The 20,105-nt window shown below is 37.2% G+C and overlaps 1 protein-coding gene across 16 annotated transcripts in view; it reads left to right on the top strand.

Annotated features, from left to right (window-relative positions):
* NRXN3 (neurexin 3) overlaps positions 1 to 20,105 on the top strand; it is a 1,648,091-nt gene that overhangs the window by 1,473,690 nt on the left and 154,296 nt on the right. For 10 of the 16 annotated variants that reach the window (XR_010731058.1, XR_010731057.1, XR_010731056.1 and 7 more), the window contains 2 exons: positions 9,024 to 9,113; positions 14,388 to 14,695. Coding sequence is in view for 13 of the 16 variants with exons in the window: in XM_066272921.1 (XP_066129018.1) it covers positions 9,024 to 9,113; positions 14,388 to 14,695 (398 nt within the window). In the remaining 3 variants the exon portion in view is untranslated. The remainder of the gene's footprint in view (positions 1 to 9,023; positions 9,114 to 14,387; positions 14,696 to 20,105) is intronic. The other 6 variants (XM_066272928.1, XM_066272922.1, XM_066272920.1 and 3 more) reach the window with 1 other exon arrangement.

Below are 20,105 nucleotides of genomic sequence, written 5' to 3'. Positions count from 1 at the left end.
ATTTGACAGATAGTATACATCTAACTACCTGAAACTAATACAAAATCATGTTGAATATAAACTGAAATTAAAAAATAATTTTTAAATATCAAATTTAACAAAGATTCTGATGATGGCCAGGGACTAGCATGGGTTCATTGACATAACTCTTATTAAACTAGTCTGAATTCCCTAGATAACATTAGTGCAAATAAGAATGTTATAAATATAGCATCTCTTTATTTTCCTGAAAGAGTATATAAAGTAAGGAGAGCTATGACAAGCATCTTAAGCAGGTCTACTTCTGGATGAAATGAAATGCTTGGGTAAAACTTGGAGTTACTCTGTATCTTTTGATGTGTAACAAGTTACCCCAAACCTTGTGGCTTTAAAACAACAAACATTTATTATCACAGTTTCTGTAAGTCTAACAGCTTACTTGAGTGGTTCTGTATCAAGGTGTCTGATGAGTTGAAGTCATGATATCAGCTTGAGCTTCTGTTGTCACACAGCTCATCTAGGCCTGGAGGAATCTGGTGGCCTTAGTTCCTTCACTTGTGGGTCTTTCTATAAGGCTTTTTAAGTATCCTTATGCTATAACACTAGCTTGCCAGAGTGAGTTGATGTGAGAAAGAGAGAGAAAAGGGGAGAGAGAAAAGAAACAGAGGAAGTCACAGGGCTTTTTATGATCTAGTCTCTACCGTCACACACTGTCACTTCTACCACATCCTGTTACTTAGAATTGAGTCACTAAGCCCAGCCCACATTTAGTATTGAGAACCATGCTTACAGAAAGCAGTTTTCAAAGAATTTGTTAACTTCTTTTTTTTTTTTTTTTACAGAGACAGTACGAGAGAGAGAGGGATAGACAGGGACAGACAGACAGTAATAGAGAGAGATGAGAAGCATCAATGATCAGTTTTTCATTGCAGCACCTTAGTTGTTCATTGATTACTTTCTCATGTGGGCCTTCAGCAGACCGATTAACACCTTGCTCCAGCCAGCAACCTCGGGACCAAGCTGGTGAGCCTTGCTCAAACCAGTTGAGCCTGTGTTCAAGCTAGCGACCTCAGGGTCTCGAACCTGGGTCATCCGCATCCCAGTCCGACGCTCTACCCACTGTGCCACCACCTGATCAAGCTTGTTAAATTCTTAAAACCACCACATAATCCTCCTATTCTTTACAATTTTTCAGGGTTTGGAATGAATGCACAAAAGATATGCTTATCAAATTTTCAGATAATACAAAGCTGAGAACTGTATTTTCCACAAGAAACAAAAGAGCTAGAGTTAAACATTTTCTTATCAGGTCGGAATGCTGTTATAAAACAAAAAAGAATAAACTTAATAAAATGTAATTAAAGGACTGCTTTGAAGTTCATAAAATGTATTGCATGAATACAAGATGGCCCAAACTTTCTGGGAAGCAATTTAATCGAAAACTGTCTTGACTTTTAGTTGGAAAGCTTAATATGTGACTGTGTGACTGTGCTGTGATATGGTTATTTGTACAATAGTTGCAAACCAGTATATTAACCAGGTCAAGGGTAGACATGAGGTACAGGGCTTGTGTGAAAGACCTATAATTTATGAACACCAGAGATTTCATAACATTAAAACAAGAGTCCTGGAGCATACATTTATTAAGGCATCAGAGATGATATTGTTGTGACTTTCTTGTGCATCAAGATGAAAATGTTTTTAGGTTTTTTTCCCATTGAAATTGTCCTCCCAAACCTCTTACCTAGCCTCTGAGCTGTATAGGGACACCACACGTGTATGTTTTAAATGAACAACATTTTTTGAACAAACATTTTAGTATTCTGGCTTTAGAAATGTTGAGTTTGGTATCTTCTGCAGGAGAAGAAGTACAGAAAAAGAGAATGAAGAGTGGGGACAGCAAAGTAGCTAGAGAGAGGATGAGAGAGACCAACCCGTCTAAAGAGAAAAAGGAGATCGTACAGAGGATGCCAGGTCGTGGGGAAGAGGGAGCCCTCAAGGAACACTGTGGCTTTGGCAACAAGAAAACAGTGACGAGAAGAAGAAGGGCACTTGGGGGGATCTTGAAGGCATCGTATGCCGAACTGCTGAAGGCGGAACATCAAGGCTCTGCGTTGAAAGGGAAATTTGAAGAGATTTGACGCTAAAAATTGTGTAGTGAAGCCATGCTTGTTAAGTTCGCCTTCTTTTTAAATTTAACCCTTCTGAATCAGATATTGTTACAACAATGGTAGTAAATCAGATAGTGAGACTTAATTTGTGCCAAACACTGTGCAAACTGCTTTCCGTGCACTACTTCTCAGTGAAACATCACAACCTGATGTTGCAGTTGTTATTACAATCCTCATTTTGTATATGAAGAAGCTAAGGTTCAAAGACAAAGATAAGTAACGTGGTTACGAGAAAGGAACTAGACAAAATCTGGACAGTCAAAGTTAACGGGACTAATTTCAGGGCGTATTTTGAAATAATTATAGAACAAATATAGCGACTACATTAGAGAAAGGAAAGCTCATTCTACGGTCACGTTATGTTTTGTTAATTTATTGCATGCCATTTTTTAAAGTGGCTCTTAATCGATGCTAGATAAACCTATTATCATACTGAAGAAAGTTACATTAGATATTAGTTAGAAATATTCTCTTGAACTCTAAAAGCAAATAAAAATATTGCAGTCAGCTGGACCTCGGTTTTGGGTTATTTTTAAAATCTTTCTGGGAGTGAAAGTATCCTTGATGGAAGCGGATAAGTGCAGAGAAATTTCAAGAGCAAAGAGCTTTAGAAAGAGAGTTGAGGAAAGCTTCAAAATACAGGGAAAGATTGGGGATTGGTGATCTATGTTCTAACTGCTGCATCAGGGCTCCTGGTCTTTAGTATAATAAACACTTCAACAGACACGGCACTTTGATTTCAATTTAGCATATGAAAGAGAACTTTAATGTTAATACATTGGCACACAATCTCACTTCAGCTAGTCTTGACACAGGTCCAGGAATAAAGACATATTTACTTGATTAGCTGGACATAGAGCACCATGGTTACATCTCTAGCATGGTTCCCAGTCTGATTTCTTAGCCTTCCAGGACTCAGAGATGAGGACTGACTGCATATAGGCATATCAGTGAAAGAACATAGACAGAGGCCAGAGTTCAACAGAGACATCAACACTGGACAGGTTCTGGAAGGTTCTCCAGGCTGGGATTCTCCTCATCCTTTCTGTACACACATACACACACACACACACACACACACACACACACACACACACACTTCTCTTTACTGTTTATTGGGAGAAAGAGCTTCCATTTTTGAGCCTTAGACATGTGTAAGGAAAGAGCCTGAGAATTAAAATTAACTGAAGGCTCCCCATTCCTGGCCTCCTGTTACTCCTAGAGCTAAATTCTTGCCTGGATTATAATGCTTAATTTGTATAAAATCTGGCAATATAAGCATTATTATCTTTATCTTTTTTTTTTTTTTTGAACAGATGAAGAAACAGAGGAATCTGGATTAAGTAATTGTCTAAGTTCACGGAAATGGTAAATTCTAAGATAAGATGCATCCAGAGTCTGTTGGATGTCACAGCCAGTGCTGTTTTCACTCACATCCGAGCCGTCTTCACTCGGTCGATTGATATTGTGACTTTGATATAGGAAGTAAATGATGATATGTCTGTCTATGTATAGTTTCTATTTCTGAACATATCTAGAAAGACAAGAGGCAGTGAGCTTCATCAGCCAAGTCTGCAGGTGGCTGGCTGATTCACATTGCTTTCCAAGGGCAAACACCTTATCACTTTGGAAAGATGGTTCTCCCTGGCTCATGGAACCCCTTAAGTGAGTCTGGAGAAGCTCTCTTACTTAATAATGTACTCTGGGTCTATTAATTTTCTTCCCCTAGACGATCAGTTTTCTGCTCCAAGAGATTAATTCCTTTACCTTGGCATACAAAAGGATCAAGGCTCACAACATATAAATAGCGTTGGTTGTTTTTTTTTTTTTTCAGCCTCTAAGGTATGTTGTGAGGATTAATGAAATGATGTTCATAATTGCATTTTGAGCTCCTTGGTCTAAAGGCACTTTATAAATATAAAATATTAGTTCATTGTTGAGTTCCATCCATCACTTAAAAGTGGCCAAACATTCTAGATGCCCTTTGGGTAACATAATACCACTTTTTCCGACTCTTAAGAGAGTTTGTCTGGGTCAGCGCCAGGAACAAGACCAGAGCTGAGCTCAGAGAGTTTCCCCAGTCCCTTTTCTTTAGTGTCTTATATTTGCTTTGAAACTCACAGAGTGTTCTTTGGGGAGAGAGACATTGTAAGAACCTCTGAAAATTCCTACTACTTAAGCCTACCCACATCGATTTTCTTTTGCCTCTGGCTCCAGTATATAATATTTATTCTTTGACTGTTCATTAGACCAACACTCTCATTTTTTTTTTTTAGTGTCAACAAAACAATAAAGAAAACTTTCCATCTTTTATTTCTGGACTCAAAGCAAAATGCAGAAATACCTCTGGCATTAATTTTGTACAGATGAATGTCATTACTATATTCCTTTTAGCATGGCCACGTGCTTGACAGTATTTCAGACGGTATTAATAGTCTACCTGCAAGAAAGCATTTTCTTGTCAGCCTGGTTGCAAATTGCCAGAACCTTTAAGCCACTCTTCCTCATCTTAGCAGCAGTATGTCATCATTACCCGGGCTAGACCTAAAAATCATATTTGTCAATGCCTGAATTGCTCTTTTACTTTCAGTGGGTTTAGAAACCCACTTTTGGAAATGGGATTCGCTGAGTATATTTCAGAAGGCACAGAAATATAAAAAGCAACAGCTATAAGATTTAGGAGATATTTAGGATGTTTTATTTTTTTTTGCGATCAGTTGATCTTTAGATGACAGCTTTTGTGAGACCAAATGGAATATGGGGGCCGGGTAAATTCTGAGAGGGTGGAAGCACATCATGCAACCCCTGTGCTTTCTTTATACCATGAATAAAGAGTTGAAGCATATTAACGATAATAGTTTAAATAAATTGACTACTTTTCACATCCCAGGTTTTACACATGCTCTATTTCTTATCCTATTCCAAGTCCTATAGGAATTGGGGAAATGGGGAAAAGTGAGGCTAAGTGACTTGTGCAGGGTCACACAGCTAGTAAATGGATAAAGTTAGAACTCAAAGCCAAGTTTGCCTCTAAAGCCCAAGGTATTAGCTCCTATGCTGTATTTATTGTGGTTTTAAGAAAATTAGTATAATGTCTAATAAATAAGACCTATATTTGGACAAATAGTGTGTAAAATGCTATTATTTTCTGTGCTATACATAAGTTTTCTCTCTTTCAGTTTTTCAATCAGAAAAATTTCAGTTCTTTGAGACTGCCAACAAATTTCAAATTTTCTTTGGGACCATAAGTAGAAACTGACATATTAAGAACTATTCAAGGATCAATTTGATTTCTTGGTCTTATCTTCCTCTGTTTTCTTTTCCTTTTATCCCAAATGGGTTCACCCAGTGTAGGAACCATGAAGTATTTCTATATAACTATGGGAGCCTTGTGTATGAACCAGTTGGACCTTAATCTCATCTCATAATAATCTGCTCTTCATAATTTTCTGATTCAACAGTGCATGTGGTATGAGTCTCCAGGAGTTGAAATACTTGACAAAAGAATCAACAATATAAATGCAAATAACAATAGACACCAATGGTATAAAAATATCAATAGCTGATAAAAATTGGATAGGGGTATACAGACACATATATTTTAAGTAGAATAATATGTGGCTAATTTTTTTTCCTAAAATTCAATCCCATTGAGGTGAATGTCAGATCCTTATAAGTAATTTAAGAAGTACCTATTTGAAGATCTCTGTGCAACTTCAAGATTTCTCAATGTGATTGAGAACTGAACTCATTACATTGGTTTTTGTCTAATTAGTAATGCACATGTGCCTCTTCTTAATGACATTATGACATTACTATTCATAAGGCCATCCTCTCTGGAGGATAGCATCACTTTCTGTTGAAGAATTGATTTCACTCTTTGTTTAAATTTTCATACTGGTTGCTATATGGAATGTACAACTGAATGTTATTAAGGATTTGATACGAATGTATATGAATTTGATGAGGCTTCCTCAGCTTGCAGAGTAGTCCCTGTGTATGGAGTCTTATATTTAGAAGGTTATTTGCTCTTCAATCAGTCTAGCAAATGGGGCTCGGGGCAAATGAACTCATTCTTATGCACATGTTTCTAAAACAGTTCTCTCTAATGTTTGAGATAAATTAGAATAAAAACCAACAAGAACATGAAAAGAGACTAAGAACAATGTTAATGTGGCAATTTAAACCAATTTGGTTTTCCAAATGACCTTCCATCTTTCAGGGCATTTAACAGTATGCAAGCTCGCTCTCCTAGTGACAGATACTATCAATCTGGTGTGGGAAACTTAAAACTCTTTTCTAAATGTCTTTAAAGCTGAGGTGGAGAAGAATGACTCTCTCTCTCTCTCTTTCACTCTTTGAAGGGTGCAATGTTGAATTGTGGCTATGCTGTCCTCCCAACATATCATTTCTTCATTGTTCAACATAGTTTCCCTTTTTTTTCTAGCCTATACAGTATTCCAAAATGATCTGCTTTGGACTTTTATGTTTAAAAGAGAGTGGGTGGTAGGAAAAAGATGATTAGGAAGATCCAAATTCTATGTATTTGGAGAAAGTAAATTAATGAAGTTTTTTAATGCATTAATTTGGTACATCTAGAACCCTGATAATTTGGAAGTTTGGTTACATAAGAATTCTCCCTGCATGTTACTAAGAATATTTAGCTTTATATTTGCTTTTGACTTCAGCAATCCATTGAACAGTCACCAGCATGAAGCTAAGTAACATGTTTAATGTTCTAACCCACAATGACAGATAGAGGAAACCCGAAGTAATGAGATATACTCAAGGTGGATCTGGCACAACCCATTTGAAATTTCTCACTACACTATTCCGCCACAACTAAAAGTTGAGAGGGGACAGAGCATATAAAGGTGGATGACATCCCTCGGGATACCTGTCTGCTTTAGGTTAGGATTAAGAGTTATAGACATATATTCTTTTCAAAAAAGCATTCTCTTTCCATAAAAAACACGTGAGAATTTACCCACCTTTATTGTGAATTAATAGACTTCTGAGTACCTTACCAGGGAGTATCATATAATAATCTGTCTCTAATCGGTAGCTGGAAACAGGTACAACTAACTTGTTTCAACACGGGCCTGTTGAAATACCAAGAAATTAAATTGCCTTTCTACTTCTTTTCTCCTAGCCTGCACCCTTAATTTGGGGGTGTGTGTGTGAAAATAATACCTTGAGCAGAAATTTAAATTAGACACTCTAATCCAACAAGGTTGATTGTTCTCTCCATTCACTGTACTTGACCCTTTGATGTGTCAATGTGTTTATGCTCTGTGGCAGCCAGTCAGGCTCCCATAATGTTGGCTGGAAACAGATCCATAGTTGTCTCTTTTATGATTTTTTGTTGTTGTTGTTCCTGCTGTTTTATTCCTGGGTAGTGAGAATAATGAGTCAGCTTCTCAGAATAAGTTATTCATAGGTGAAATGAATGGGGAACCTTGCAGACATGTCCGAATATCGCCACTCTTTACTTCTCCTGCCCCTGACGAAGGCAGGTACGTGTTTCCTCACATGTGGGATCTGCCAGTAGTAACTTCTCTGTGGAGGTGGCCCTAAGATTAAAACTCCATGGTGAGAGCTTCTATACGCTTGGTCTAAGGATTTTAAGTCTAATATTTTTTTTCTGGCTTTTAGACACTTTTTGTAAATGGTTTCCAAGCCACCTGTTTGGAGATTTTGATTTTACTTTTAATGCTGGTATGTTAGAGTGGGATTCGCTAAGTTCTAATATAGGGCTCCAAGTCAAAAGTCAGGAATTAGAATTCACTAGTGTCTGCCTGGTAACTGTGAGGTTGGTTGACGAGATAGAACAGTTCCCAAAGCATAGTTTCTTTATTTGATGATTTGAGGGTATATTCACTAAGGGTGTATTTCCACAATACCACTCCCTGGGTCTGTTCTAATTATGGAAACCACCTGGCGGTGGTAACAGTTATGAAATGAAGAAGAAGGTATACCAGCAGTTAAATACATTATGGTTGAGGTTTGAAACTAATTAGATATTTCATGCTTGGAAGAAGTGTCCCTAATAGGCTTTATGAATAGGTACTTATTCAGGAAAGACCTCTTATAGGAGGATAAGAGAGAAAGAGAAAAAGAGAAAGGTAACCATATAAAAACCTGTATCTATTAGTAATAATAAAGCATAGGTGCTCAAAAGTCTATAAAAGCTATATCACTATATTTTAACTGTTTGTATATAGAGATATATACAAATATGAGACAAAAGGAGACATTTGTAATCTTCTATTTTACACAGTTGATGAGATGCTAGGGCCTCCTTTATGGAGTAAGGAGTCTCCCTTGGCCATCAAGGCTTAAATTGTCTTCCTTGGCTTTCCTCTGCCAGAAAGCAGAGCAACTACAGACCCTTGAGAGTAGAAAAGGAATACATGGCCCAGGCTTCCAGTAGGATACAGCAGAGTGGCTAAAGCAATGATGGTCCCTCCCACATAACAAAGTTGATCTGGCAGGTGAAGTTCTCGTAGTTCAGGGAAATCTTTGTGTCCTCACCCCTTGGCCCAATTAAGATGTAGCTGGGGTGAGACAGAAAAGAGTGAAGGTACACCCATTTCTATAAATGTCCAAACCTCTTACTGATTCCTGTCCCATGCCACATTCCCAACACATGCTGGAGCACTGCATAGCTAAGACTAACCTGATGTCCAACCTGTCAGTCTACAGAGGACAGAGTGACTTCAACTCCACCTCTACTAATAGTAGATAAATTGACATCTATCACTAAAAACTTCATAAAACAAACCAAAAAAGAAAAAAAAAACAGGAATGTTTTCTTTTAATGACTTATTGACTTTTCAGATTGTTCTTTAAGCTGTTTTTTAAACTTTAAAGGCAACACTGATAATGAACGCTTCCAAATGGTAAAACAGAAAATCCCCTTCAAATATAACCGGCCCGTAGAGGAGTGGCTACAGGAAAAAGGTAACCGTCGTTAAAACTTTCATTTTAAATTCATTTGAATTCTAAACCCTCATTTTTAAAGCCTGCAAATAAATGTTCCTTAAATGATAATCGCCTGCTGCATAAATGACTGTTTTAATTTTCATTATAATTTGTGTCAGCTTCCACCTGCCATATGTTGATAAATCATGCTATAATACATTGTAATACATTGCCATTAAAACATAGTTAAAGGGACTAACATCTCGTTTGCTATCAACGTGACAACCACAAACAAAAAATTCCAGGGACCTCTAAAAAGAAAAAAAAAAAATGTATTATGGCAATTTAACTACTGCATGACATCATTTGTTAATTTAATTTATTTTAAATAACCTCTTCTACCAATGCTTTCTAAAGAAATTTCAAAAGTGCTTTCTAAACTTACATCTTGAGGCTGTTTTGGCTTTACTCTCTGTAGCATGGCTAACAAAAACAAAAATCATAGACTCATGTAACCTAAACTACTTAAAGCAAATGTTATAGGGGAGCAATATCTTTTTTTTAACATTTGATTATTAACAAAAAAAAAAGAGAAAGAGAAAGATGAATTTTGCCTTTAGAACCAAATCTACAGAGGCAAAAGTATTTTATAAGCGGTAAATTGTGTCTAGTTGTTCTCTAAAACTAAACACAAGAGCAAGCTTATTTTTTACTTTGGTTGTGTGAAACCCTTATGTATTTGATGTTTATGCAACAATAAAAGTATAAGTGGTTAGGACAATGAGTTGGAAAAGGAAAGGCTCATGAGAGGCAATGTAGCAGTTTCTGATCTGCGGAAGAAAACAGCTATTTGTCTAATAAAAGAGAGCAGCGGTTATACGTGAATTTAGAATTTTTTTGTGTGGCTTCTATTGGTTGTGAAAGACTATTGTCTTTCAATAAAGAAAAGTTTCTCTCTTTAGGAAGCTATTTATTCTGTTTTTTTCCTAAGCTAGTATAAGTTTCTCTTGCCTCAAGACCTTACGTGAGTTTTTAAAATAGAGATTTGAGTGAGTTATACATAAAAAGTAATTGGGTATATTAGTATACACCTTAAACAAAGGGCTACTGTAGTTTTAAAGGGTGAAAACATTCACACCTTTAAACATGAAAAATCCTCACTGAGTCATAACTGTTTGCCCTGTTTTAATATATGTGGTCTAATTAAAAATAAATTAAGAATAACTCTAAAAAGCAAATAATTTTGTCTAGTAATCACCAGCTCATAAAGTCCCTTTAACATTTAAATACGATGATTGCCTCACTTTTTAAAAAGGAAATGAAAATTAGATGCATGTCTGAGTCTCATGTGCCTGAGAGAACTTTTTTGTTTTTTTTTTTATTTAATTTTATGTTAATAATATTTTATTTTACTTCATTGCCTTTTGAAGTCTAAGTTTAATAGCATGCCAGGCATTTTCATTTGTATAAACCATTACAAAATTATTAGTAGGCTTTTAGTTTTCTTACAGCAGCATTGTTATCAGTTGGTTTTCTTCTAAAAGAATACTTTCAAACACAGCAAATTGAAGTGTGGGGACAGGGGACAGGGGTGGTTCAGGTGGGATGGAGAAAGGCATTATATGTTCTTACGGAAATATGTATATGTTTATATATATGCACATAATATTGAAAGGTAATATTTGCAAACTGAACAGTTTTATCCTTATACATTATGGTAACTGAAATTACTTTTTTGTGTGTAATTTGGGTGAGTAACATCTCATTATTCTATTGCTTTACCCCTTCCTCTGTCTAGCTAACTTTTTCTTCCAAAGAAGTAGAAAATATATACCAAAAAGCCTGGTAAAGACAATGTGAAAAAGAGGGTAAAGACAGAAGGATGATTAGACAGATATATTAGGAAGTACTTGGAATGCCTCTTTAGAGTGATCGCTGTCTCTGGGAAAGAGATCTGGAGCACGGCCTTTCCAGGTCTGTCTTTTGGCTCTGTCTACTATTGATTGACTTCCTGACCTCAGACAATCCACTTAACTTCTTTATATCTCAGATTTCCCATCAGAGTAGAGGATAAATAATACTGCTTCATTCCCGAGGGTGTTCTGAGGTTTAATTAATTAGTCTTTGTGCAACACTGACTGGAGAAATGCAAAGAGTTCATTTTAGCAATATTGTGAACTTGATGTCCAAGTGAGGTAACAATTAATGACTTCCAAGAAGATAAGCACCCAAAATAAAACAAAAAGTAGCTTTCTATAAATTCTTTATTGGCATTATAACCAATTTTTTATTATTAATCCTAGAACAATTCTCAGATTAGGTTATAGATATGATCACACAGACACACACACGAACACAATTGTTCATAATCACCGACAATAATGAAACTGACATTGATTTTGAGGAAATTTTCTCAGAATAAGAAAGATGACACTTTCTCATCAGTCCTCATATCCTTTACGAGGAGAGGGTAGTGATGGTGGTTTCTTGCTTGTTCACTTACGCCTGCTTAGTTGAGAGCGATGAATGTGGTCAGAGGAAAAGATGGCAGGAGACAGAGATTGTCCCACTAATTCTTTAGCGATGGCCACCTAATCCAAGGTACAGAGAGCTAAGAAAGCGTCTTGAAGTAGAATAAAGGCATATCTAGCCAGAAGTAGCCTATGAAAGAGAGAAGCAAACATAAATTCAAATATTTGCTGTGGCATGGTGGCAAATTGGAATACAGACATCTTCTTTCCTGTCTGACCCAACCAGTGTCTTATTCTCAAGAACTGATGAGTCAGAGGTTTCTGAGAAAGCAACAATAGCCAGAAGTGGAGCAGTGGCTTCATGTTATAGCCCAGGAAGCATCTTTCCTTTCTCCACATGTGGGTCAGCCTTGAACAAACAAAAGTTACTTTAGGGAGTAAAATATGGCAGCTGGAATAAAAGGGAGCCATGATTTCTAGCCAGAATAATTCAGCTTTGCAGCTCAGTTTTCTCTGACCCTCTTCTTATTTTTAAGCCTAGGTAGAATAATATCATAAAGGAAATAGATGAGAACCATCATAGGTATGAAGTATTGTACTATCAGAAAAATTCTAAATAATACAATGTTCTATTAGTCTAACCAGTAAGAGGCATTAACTGGTCACCAGTACTGGACTACATACAAAAAAAAAAAGGGATGAATAAATATTATGGTTGGCCGACAGTTGTATGAGTGAAAGTTCTAGCTTGGTACGGGGACTATCTGATGTAAGGCACTGAATTTTAGTTCCAGATACCTCCTATTTTGCAGCTTGTTCTTATTTATCGACGTAAGCTGCCCCAAATGACAATGTGAAAGGTGAGGGCATATTTATTCTCTCCTTCCATCATGGCAGTTCTTAGGGTAGTAAGCTTAGGGCTCTCAGAAAAAGCTGTTGTCAACATAATAAATAAATAAACAAACAAACAGAAAAGATATGCTCTCCAGTGTTATTGTACTTCGAACTTTGTGTTGCATGTTGTGTGAGAAACAAGAGGCCCAAGGACAAGCAAGGATGCACATGCACAGGGCACTGAAGACATGTGTGGGAAGATAATGAAAATCTATTAGATCTATTTTGATGGCACCCTTAGGATCTGGGCAATTCTGTTATCATTAAGGCCAGGAGATTTCATTGTCATGCTCCAGATATTCTTATAGAGTGTAGATCCTTTTCACTGTAAAAAAAAATGCTCTGGCCAATTCCTCATTCTACAGTGCTCAAAGGTTCCCAAATCTTATTATTTATAAATCATACTTGACTGATATGCCCTTGAGAGTTGCCCAATGAATGGAATTGACTTTTGTATAAAGAGTTCTCTCTGAACAGATGTATTTTCCTTTCTTCGCCTTTTCCATTTTGTCCATTAATATTGAGGCAGTATTAAACATCACACACCAGGAATTCAAAGATAGCTAATCATCATGTAGACATAAAGACCATGTAATGGCAGTAGAAGTTAAGGGACCAAAAATCACATTTTGCCTCTATTCATATTAGAGATTGTGGAGCAAAACTACATCAAACCTTTAAAAAATATACTCCCTTTTATTAAGCAGGCAAGAATAATAGAACATTGTTTTCAGTCATTTATAGATAAATTATTTCAGAGGATTAGATTAAGAATGAGTGGAGCACTGTTTGATCACTGAGTAAAGTGGAGAGAAATTTAAAAAGATATATTTAATTCTATTAGTCAGTTTGCCCCATTCTCTATATAGAAAAGCAGAAGGAAATAATATGGAAAAACGATAGCATGGAAGGCTTAAACAGCATTTTTTTTTCTGGAAAGATCTAGAAGTAGTTGGGAGGAAGATAAGCGGAATTGCACTATTCTAAACTCTATCCTGCCATGATTTCATTCTGAGAGCTTTCTATTCACAGAAGCATAAATGGATTCCCAAATGGGAAGTCCAAGTAAGGTGAGCTGCTGACAGTCTTCAACCCATTAACACATCTCAATTTTATTTTAAGGACTTTTATACATTGCTTCCTTTTATTACTATTCGTTCCTTCTTTTAAAATACCTTGATTTGGAATAATAACTTTTTATTCCCAACTACAAGAACATTATCAGTGCTTGCTTATTTTCCATATTTTGGAGAGAGATCTAGTTGTATGACCATAATCTTCTTACTCCAATATTAATAGAGATAAGAATTGATTTCTTAAGATATTAATTAAACATTAAGTATAGATAGAACAGTATGTACTATGAAGCTTCTCAGGGAATAAGATGTTTGGTGACTAAATGTATAGTTTTACAAGTATACAATGAATTTAAATCTCTTCATTGTAATATAATTTAATTTCAGTTAATTCAATGTAATTATTAGACCTAGTTTTTTAATTCAGTATTCTAAGCACCTCATAAAGTTTTTGTTTGCCATATATAATTTCTTTTGGTAATTGTTATGTTATTTTGTAGGCTATAAATCAATGCAATAGGAATTTATGATTTTATTTTCCTCACCTGACTTAGAGGTTCTTTCTGTTGTACACAACTACTTGACCGAGGAAACTACAGTACTATTCTTCATTGAACCAAGGTTCTCTTTCCTCACAATAAAGAAATAGAGACTTGATTATTCAGATTACCTAGGATATTCCGCTAGACATTGGAAGAGATAAACATAGAGAAATGTTACTTGCCAATATCTACATTGAACGTTTATTATCTAATTTCCTCCCCTCCCATTACTCAAGGAAGCCTATTTTTAAGACTGCTTCATTCAGATCAGGCAAGGCAAAGAGAGGAAATGTATGGGAATAATGATGTTTCCTCTACCCAACCCACTAGGCCGGCAGTTAACCATCTTCAACACCCAGGCACAAATAGCCATTGGCGGAAAGGACAAAGGACGCCTCTTCCAAGGCCAGCTCTCTGGGCTTTATTATGATGGCTTAAAAGTACTGAACATGGCAGCTGAAAACAACCCCAATATTAAAATCAATGGAAGTGTCCGGCTGGTGGGAGAAGTCCCGTCCATCTTGGGGACAACGCAAACAACCGCCATGCCACCAGAAATGTCTACAACTGTCATGGAAACCACCACCACCATGGCTACTACCACAACCCGCAAGAATCGCTCCACAGCCAGCATTCAGGTAAGCCTTTCTACAACTATTCATTGATTTTACTTTTCTGTCCTTGAGGCATTGCTGTTAGGGTCAATGTTTGCATGTAATGAGAGAGAGTCTGAAGTACTATGTCTATAGGAAATATACCTAAAGATACTCATCGTAATAAGACCTAGGAGTACAGAAAGATGAAGTCACTGCTGAAGAAGCTACAAAGTCTTGTGTGCCCTCGTGGGTAATTACTGCTGTCATATGTGTTCTTGAAATGGTAAAGCTAATATTCAAAACGAGCAGTGGACAACACTTTCAGTATGAAATACGCCTTCCTCTTATTACCTATTTTGCTATTCTTTTTGATAGCAAAAAGAAAAAAGAAAAATGTGTTATCATAGGAAAAAACCATATCCTAGTACAATTCTGTTCACATCATCTCAGTAGCTTTGCTGGAACATGAATTATTCATTTTGGAAGCCAATGGGTAACATTAAATCAAGGGCAATTGGAGCTAGAGGTAACTAATCCTTATGAAATGCAGTCTTTGTATTTGATATTCAGTGCTGATTAATTACATGTTATTTTTTGTCCATTTGTTTCCTTTATATTTGACCAAGATCCTAATTACATTAGAAAATTTGAAGGTCTGAGTTTAGCTGTGTAGGAAGTCCTTATTTTGTGGTAATGTTTTTGTTTTTTCACTTAAAAGTAATTATACTCAAGCTCAAACTTAATGCTTTTCTGACTCCCTTGACATTTCATAAATCTAGTTAGTAGGGGTACAAGGTTAATCGAGTTATTAACCTTCAATGCTCTGGCATGAAATAAGACATTCCAAATGTTTGTGGGGAAATTACCCCTAGCCTAGTTAATATTTGTAGAAAATTCAACAGAAACCATATTTTCCTTTCTGTTTCTTAGTTTTAAGACATTATTTAGGGGGCTCGGTTGAGTCTTTGACATCACCCTACCATTGACTTCAGTGGGCATTATAAACTTAAAGTCAATAGTTAATAAACCCCCTATGTGTTCTCATTCTTCTGAATTGAGTTGGGGGAGGTAAACCTGTTGTCTTCCTTTTTTTTTTCTTTGAGAAAAATAACCAGACAGTTCTTCCCTGACTCCACAGGCATGATTTAAATCTGCATGTACTGAAAATATTATCAGGCTAATTTTATGTGTTTCAGAAAGGTTACAAAGAACCTGTGTAGCCGTCTCATAACCCCATGTGCTATTTCATACATACAAACATGCTCCAAAAAAAAATAATAGCTTTTTCTCTGATATTAAAACAATAACTCCTGATACTTCACTCTACTCTCTGAAAAGAAGATAAAAGGCAATATATATTTCTATTATGACTCTCCATAGCTCAAGAGCAGATCTGTTTATTGTTGGGGAAAGCATCGTTCTGTCTACACAGTTCTTGGAAGACTTGTTTTGTTTGTCAGAATACATTCCACTAACTCTGTGGGAAGCAGAGGAGCAAATGGCTTTTTCTTCATAGAAATGGCTGGTCCTATAGTCTTTTTCAAGGTCAGATTTTCACTGACCTTAGGAAGATTTAATGTTACACCAGATTCGGGGAGTAAGCCACAGTAATGATCAGGTTTTGGCTTTCCCTCTTGCAGATAATATATAAATGGGAGCAGATTAGGTGAGTCTTTCTAGACACTGAGAGTCTAAACTTTTGGAGAAGTGTAGGGTACACAGGGCAGAAGTCTTGCCAGTGATTCTGACCCTAAACATCATAGAACTTGTTCTCATTTTTGAGGATGTGGATAGCAAGAGGATACTCTGTAACAGCCTCCTGTCTGGTGTATATTTCTTTTCCTTTGAGTCCAGTAATAATTGGATTACATCTACATGTTTTTCCTTTTGCTTCTGCTGAGGCTATAAAAGTGAGTTATAAATCTGTTGACATTCTTTGTTTTTAAGGGAGTGTGAAAACATCCTCTTGGGGGAAAGCCAACAGATTAAGAGAATTGGATTAGACTGAGATGAGGTATAAAAAAAAGCCCCATGTTCTTCATAAAGACTAACTGGAGGAAATAACTTTATGCCAATGGTTTTGGACATTTTTGTTTTTGCCAATGAGCCATAAGAACTCTATCCTGGGCTTTGTAAAAACTCAATACCTTGCCTTGTCTACAAGTCTATTTTGATCTCAAGTACATTCTACAGACTGCATCAAGCTTATGTCAGGACTAGGAACCCAACAACTCTTGGATTATATCCATGGTTTAGAACAATTCTCAGACTCGAAAGACTTTGGATGAAAAAGATCAGTCTCAGAAGTTCTATTACTCTCTGTGTAACCCAGCTAATTTTCTTTGATAAAATGGACTCATGGGCCTGACCTGTGGTGGCGCAGTGGATAAAGCATCGACCTGGAACGCTGAAGTTGCCGGTTCGAAACCCTGGGCTTGCCCAGTCAAGTCACATATGGGAATTGATGCTTACTGCTCCTCCCCCCCTTCTCTAAAATGAATAAATAAAACCTTTAAAAAAATGGACTCATGAAGGTTTAATCTCTGGGAAATACTTAAGAAAAAAGAATTGGAGAAGACTGAATTTGGTATTTATCAGGCCCATCCTTCACTTTTCTGAATGATATTCTGTTCTGCCCTCCTTTGCTTTGATAACATTGACCGAGCAGGACTGTCCTAAAGGGAAGCTCTTCCAGGAGAAACAGAATAAGGATGTGAATATGGAAGTCTGAAAGACTGGTTGTTCGAACATCTACCAGTTCCTTCTTAAAGCATAAACTAAGGAAACTTCATCTGAGCAATTTGTTTCTAATAAGCCTTGGTTAGTGATGATTTTCTAAGAAAGAAAACTGCAGAGTGATTTCAGTGCTGCTCTTAACGGTGTGAATGTGTAAAAGAAGATTTTGAGTTCATATGGCCCTCCAGTGAGTGTGATAACCCCCGGGAGTAGTTGGTGCTTTGATCTTTCTGATAGTCTTGTTTGTTACAGAGTTCTTTGTGAATTTCACGGACTCTGTTGAATTACTAATAGCTACGGTGTCCAGGCACTGGGTCTTTGCCCTATATTAAGAAGGATGTCTCTAGGTGATTCTTGAATAAATAATAATAATAGTAGTAATAATGGGGTAGAGAAAGCAGGTGACTTGGTGGTGATTCTCAAGAGAAGGTCTGGTACTTAGAAGGTGCTCAGTACTTGTTGAATAAACCAGAAAACAAGATAGGCTTTATTATGTACCTTCTCACTATCTAACAACTAGAAGTGGCACGGCTTGTGGAACCCTTTTCCTCCAGAACGATCGGTGTGCTTTGGGCAATTTAATTTAATTTTATTTTTCAGTGAAAAAGCTATAGCAGTGACTAGATGGATGAAGATGGAGTTAGACATGCCTGAATTTAAAACCTAGTTTTTCTTCATATTAGCTAAGTGATCTAGACAAGTCACATATGCTCTAGTTAGCTATTGCTGTGAAATCAACTTTCCCATTAAACTTAGTGACTTAACGCTACAACTATATCATTGTATCTTAGTTTTGAGGGTCAGAAATTTGGGCAGGGCTCAGCAAGGCAATTCGTCTACCCCACATAGAATTGAATAGAATTACTCAGTTTCTGTCCTGGTTCCTGGACGGTCTGACACGACTCACATGCCTTGTGCTTTTGTGGGTGAACTGGAAACACTGGACTCAGCTGGGTCCATGACTCTCCATGTAGTCTCGCGAGCAGAGTGGTGGGACTTCTTTCATAATGGCTCATGGCTCCTAGAGACAGTTTTCTAATGAACAGAGCCAGAACACTGGTACAATGTCACATCCACCATATCTATTGCTCAAAGTAGTCACAGACATTTCTCAGTTTCAGGGAAGGGGACAGAAGCCTTACTTCTCAATGGGAGGATTAGCAAGAATTTGCAACCAATCTAAGTCTACCACATTGTAAAAATGGGGAAGTAGGGTCCAGAAAAAAGTTCCTACTAGTACTTATAGCATGTGATGATTGTGAATTAATGCTTAAGTTAAATGCTTAGAACAAATATATCATGAAAGTAAGACTGAAAGTTTTTTAACCTTATTATAATATTCTATCTCAAATATTTGGTATGCTAGTCAGTATTTCCTCAAGTAAGAATCTACCTTAAAAAAAAAATAGCATTGTCTCGGTTTCTTTTTAATTAAGTGAGAGGAGGGGAGGCAGAGAGATAGACTCCCACATGCACCCTGATCGCGATTCACAAGGCAAGCCCCCTATAGGGGGCTCTGCCCATCTGGGGCATTGCTCCATTGCTTGGCAAGTGAGCTATTTTTATCACCTAAGGTAAGGCCATGGAGCCATCCTCAGGAGTGGGGCCAACTCAGTCAAATTGAGCCATGGCTGTGAGAAGGGAAGAGAGAGAGAGCAGGGAGGAGAGGAAGAGAAGCAGATGGTCCTTCTCCTGTGTGCCCTGACTGGGAATCAAACCCAGGATATCCACATTCCTGGCCTATGTACTGCCACTGAGCCAACCCACCAGGGCTGGGGTTGTCTTTATTGATTGTCATGTCTGTAGGTCAGAGTGGAAGTTTGAGGAATAGGGATTTGAAGGAGAGTCAAATTAGAATTGGGAGGCTAAACTTAGTGCTGGCAATGCAGTCTCTGAGATCTCTCGTCTCTGATAATCTACTACCCATCTTTAACTTTCTCTTCCATTTTGAAACCAAGCTAGAGATCTATGGGTTTTGGAGATTATGTTCTGCTATAAAATATGTCTACCCACATATATTTTGGGGGTTACAAAGAAGAGGAATTCAGGATCCTTGCCATTATGGAGCTTACAATCTAAAGAAAGCAAGAGGGTTTGACTTAATCTATCACTATGAGGCAGTGACTTACAAGTGGTATTGTGTGCTGGGAGTGAAGATTTGTGTATGAGATGTCTTGGCTGGATGTCATGGCTGAGGTAAGTATGGAATGGGCCTTGTAGACAAGTACAAGTGGGTACATGGTGAGAGGAACAAATCTCAGGTTGCCTGAATGTCAAAAGCTAAATTATCGAAGTCACAGATGATAAATCCTGAAGGAGATAGCCAAGTCCAACTAGAACAGTGAAAGGCCAGAGGGAATTTGTGAAAGACAATAGATCCAGACTGAGAATCTTGGCCTGACTGCCCCCTCCCACCCCAAAATGGGAAGGAACCAAAAGGAGAGGACTGGATTGGGTTCCCTGTGGTTCTTACTGCCAGGGGGGTCCAACAACTATGCAGGCCTTTCCTTATATTACAACTGACACCCTGGTCTGTGGGTTATGATCATGGCACTGATTGGTCAGCTTCTAAAGTAGAAAAGTTAAACTAAGTCCACGCTCAAGTTCCTTTGTCCTCCTTCAGTGTAAAAGGCAAAAGAGAGAAAGAAGAGTCTTTGAGTGATAACTTTCAACCATCAAGACCAGAATGTTCCTGTGAGAGAGAAAAGGGCCGAAA

The sequence above is a fragment of the Saccopteryx bilineata genome, chromosome 4 (genome assembly GCF_036850765.1).
Source record: "Saccopteryx bilineata isolate mSacBil1 chromosome 4, mSacBil1_pri_phased_curated, whole genome shotgun sequence".
In the NCBI taxonomy this organism is placed as follows: Eukaryota; Metazoa; Chordata; class Mammalia; order Chiroptera; family Emballonuridae; genus Saccopteryx; species Saccopteryx bilineata.
The sequence above is the reverse complement of the archived record's forward strand: the minus strand, read 5'-3'. Positions and strand labels throughout refer to the sequence as shown.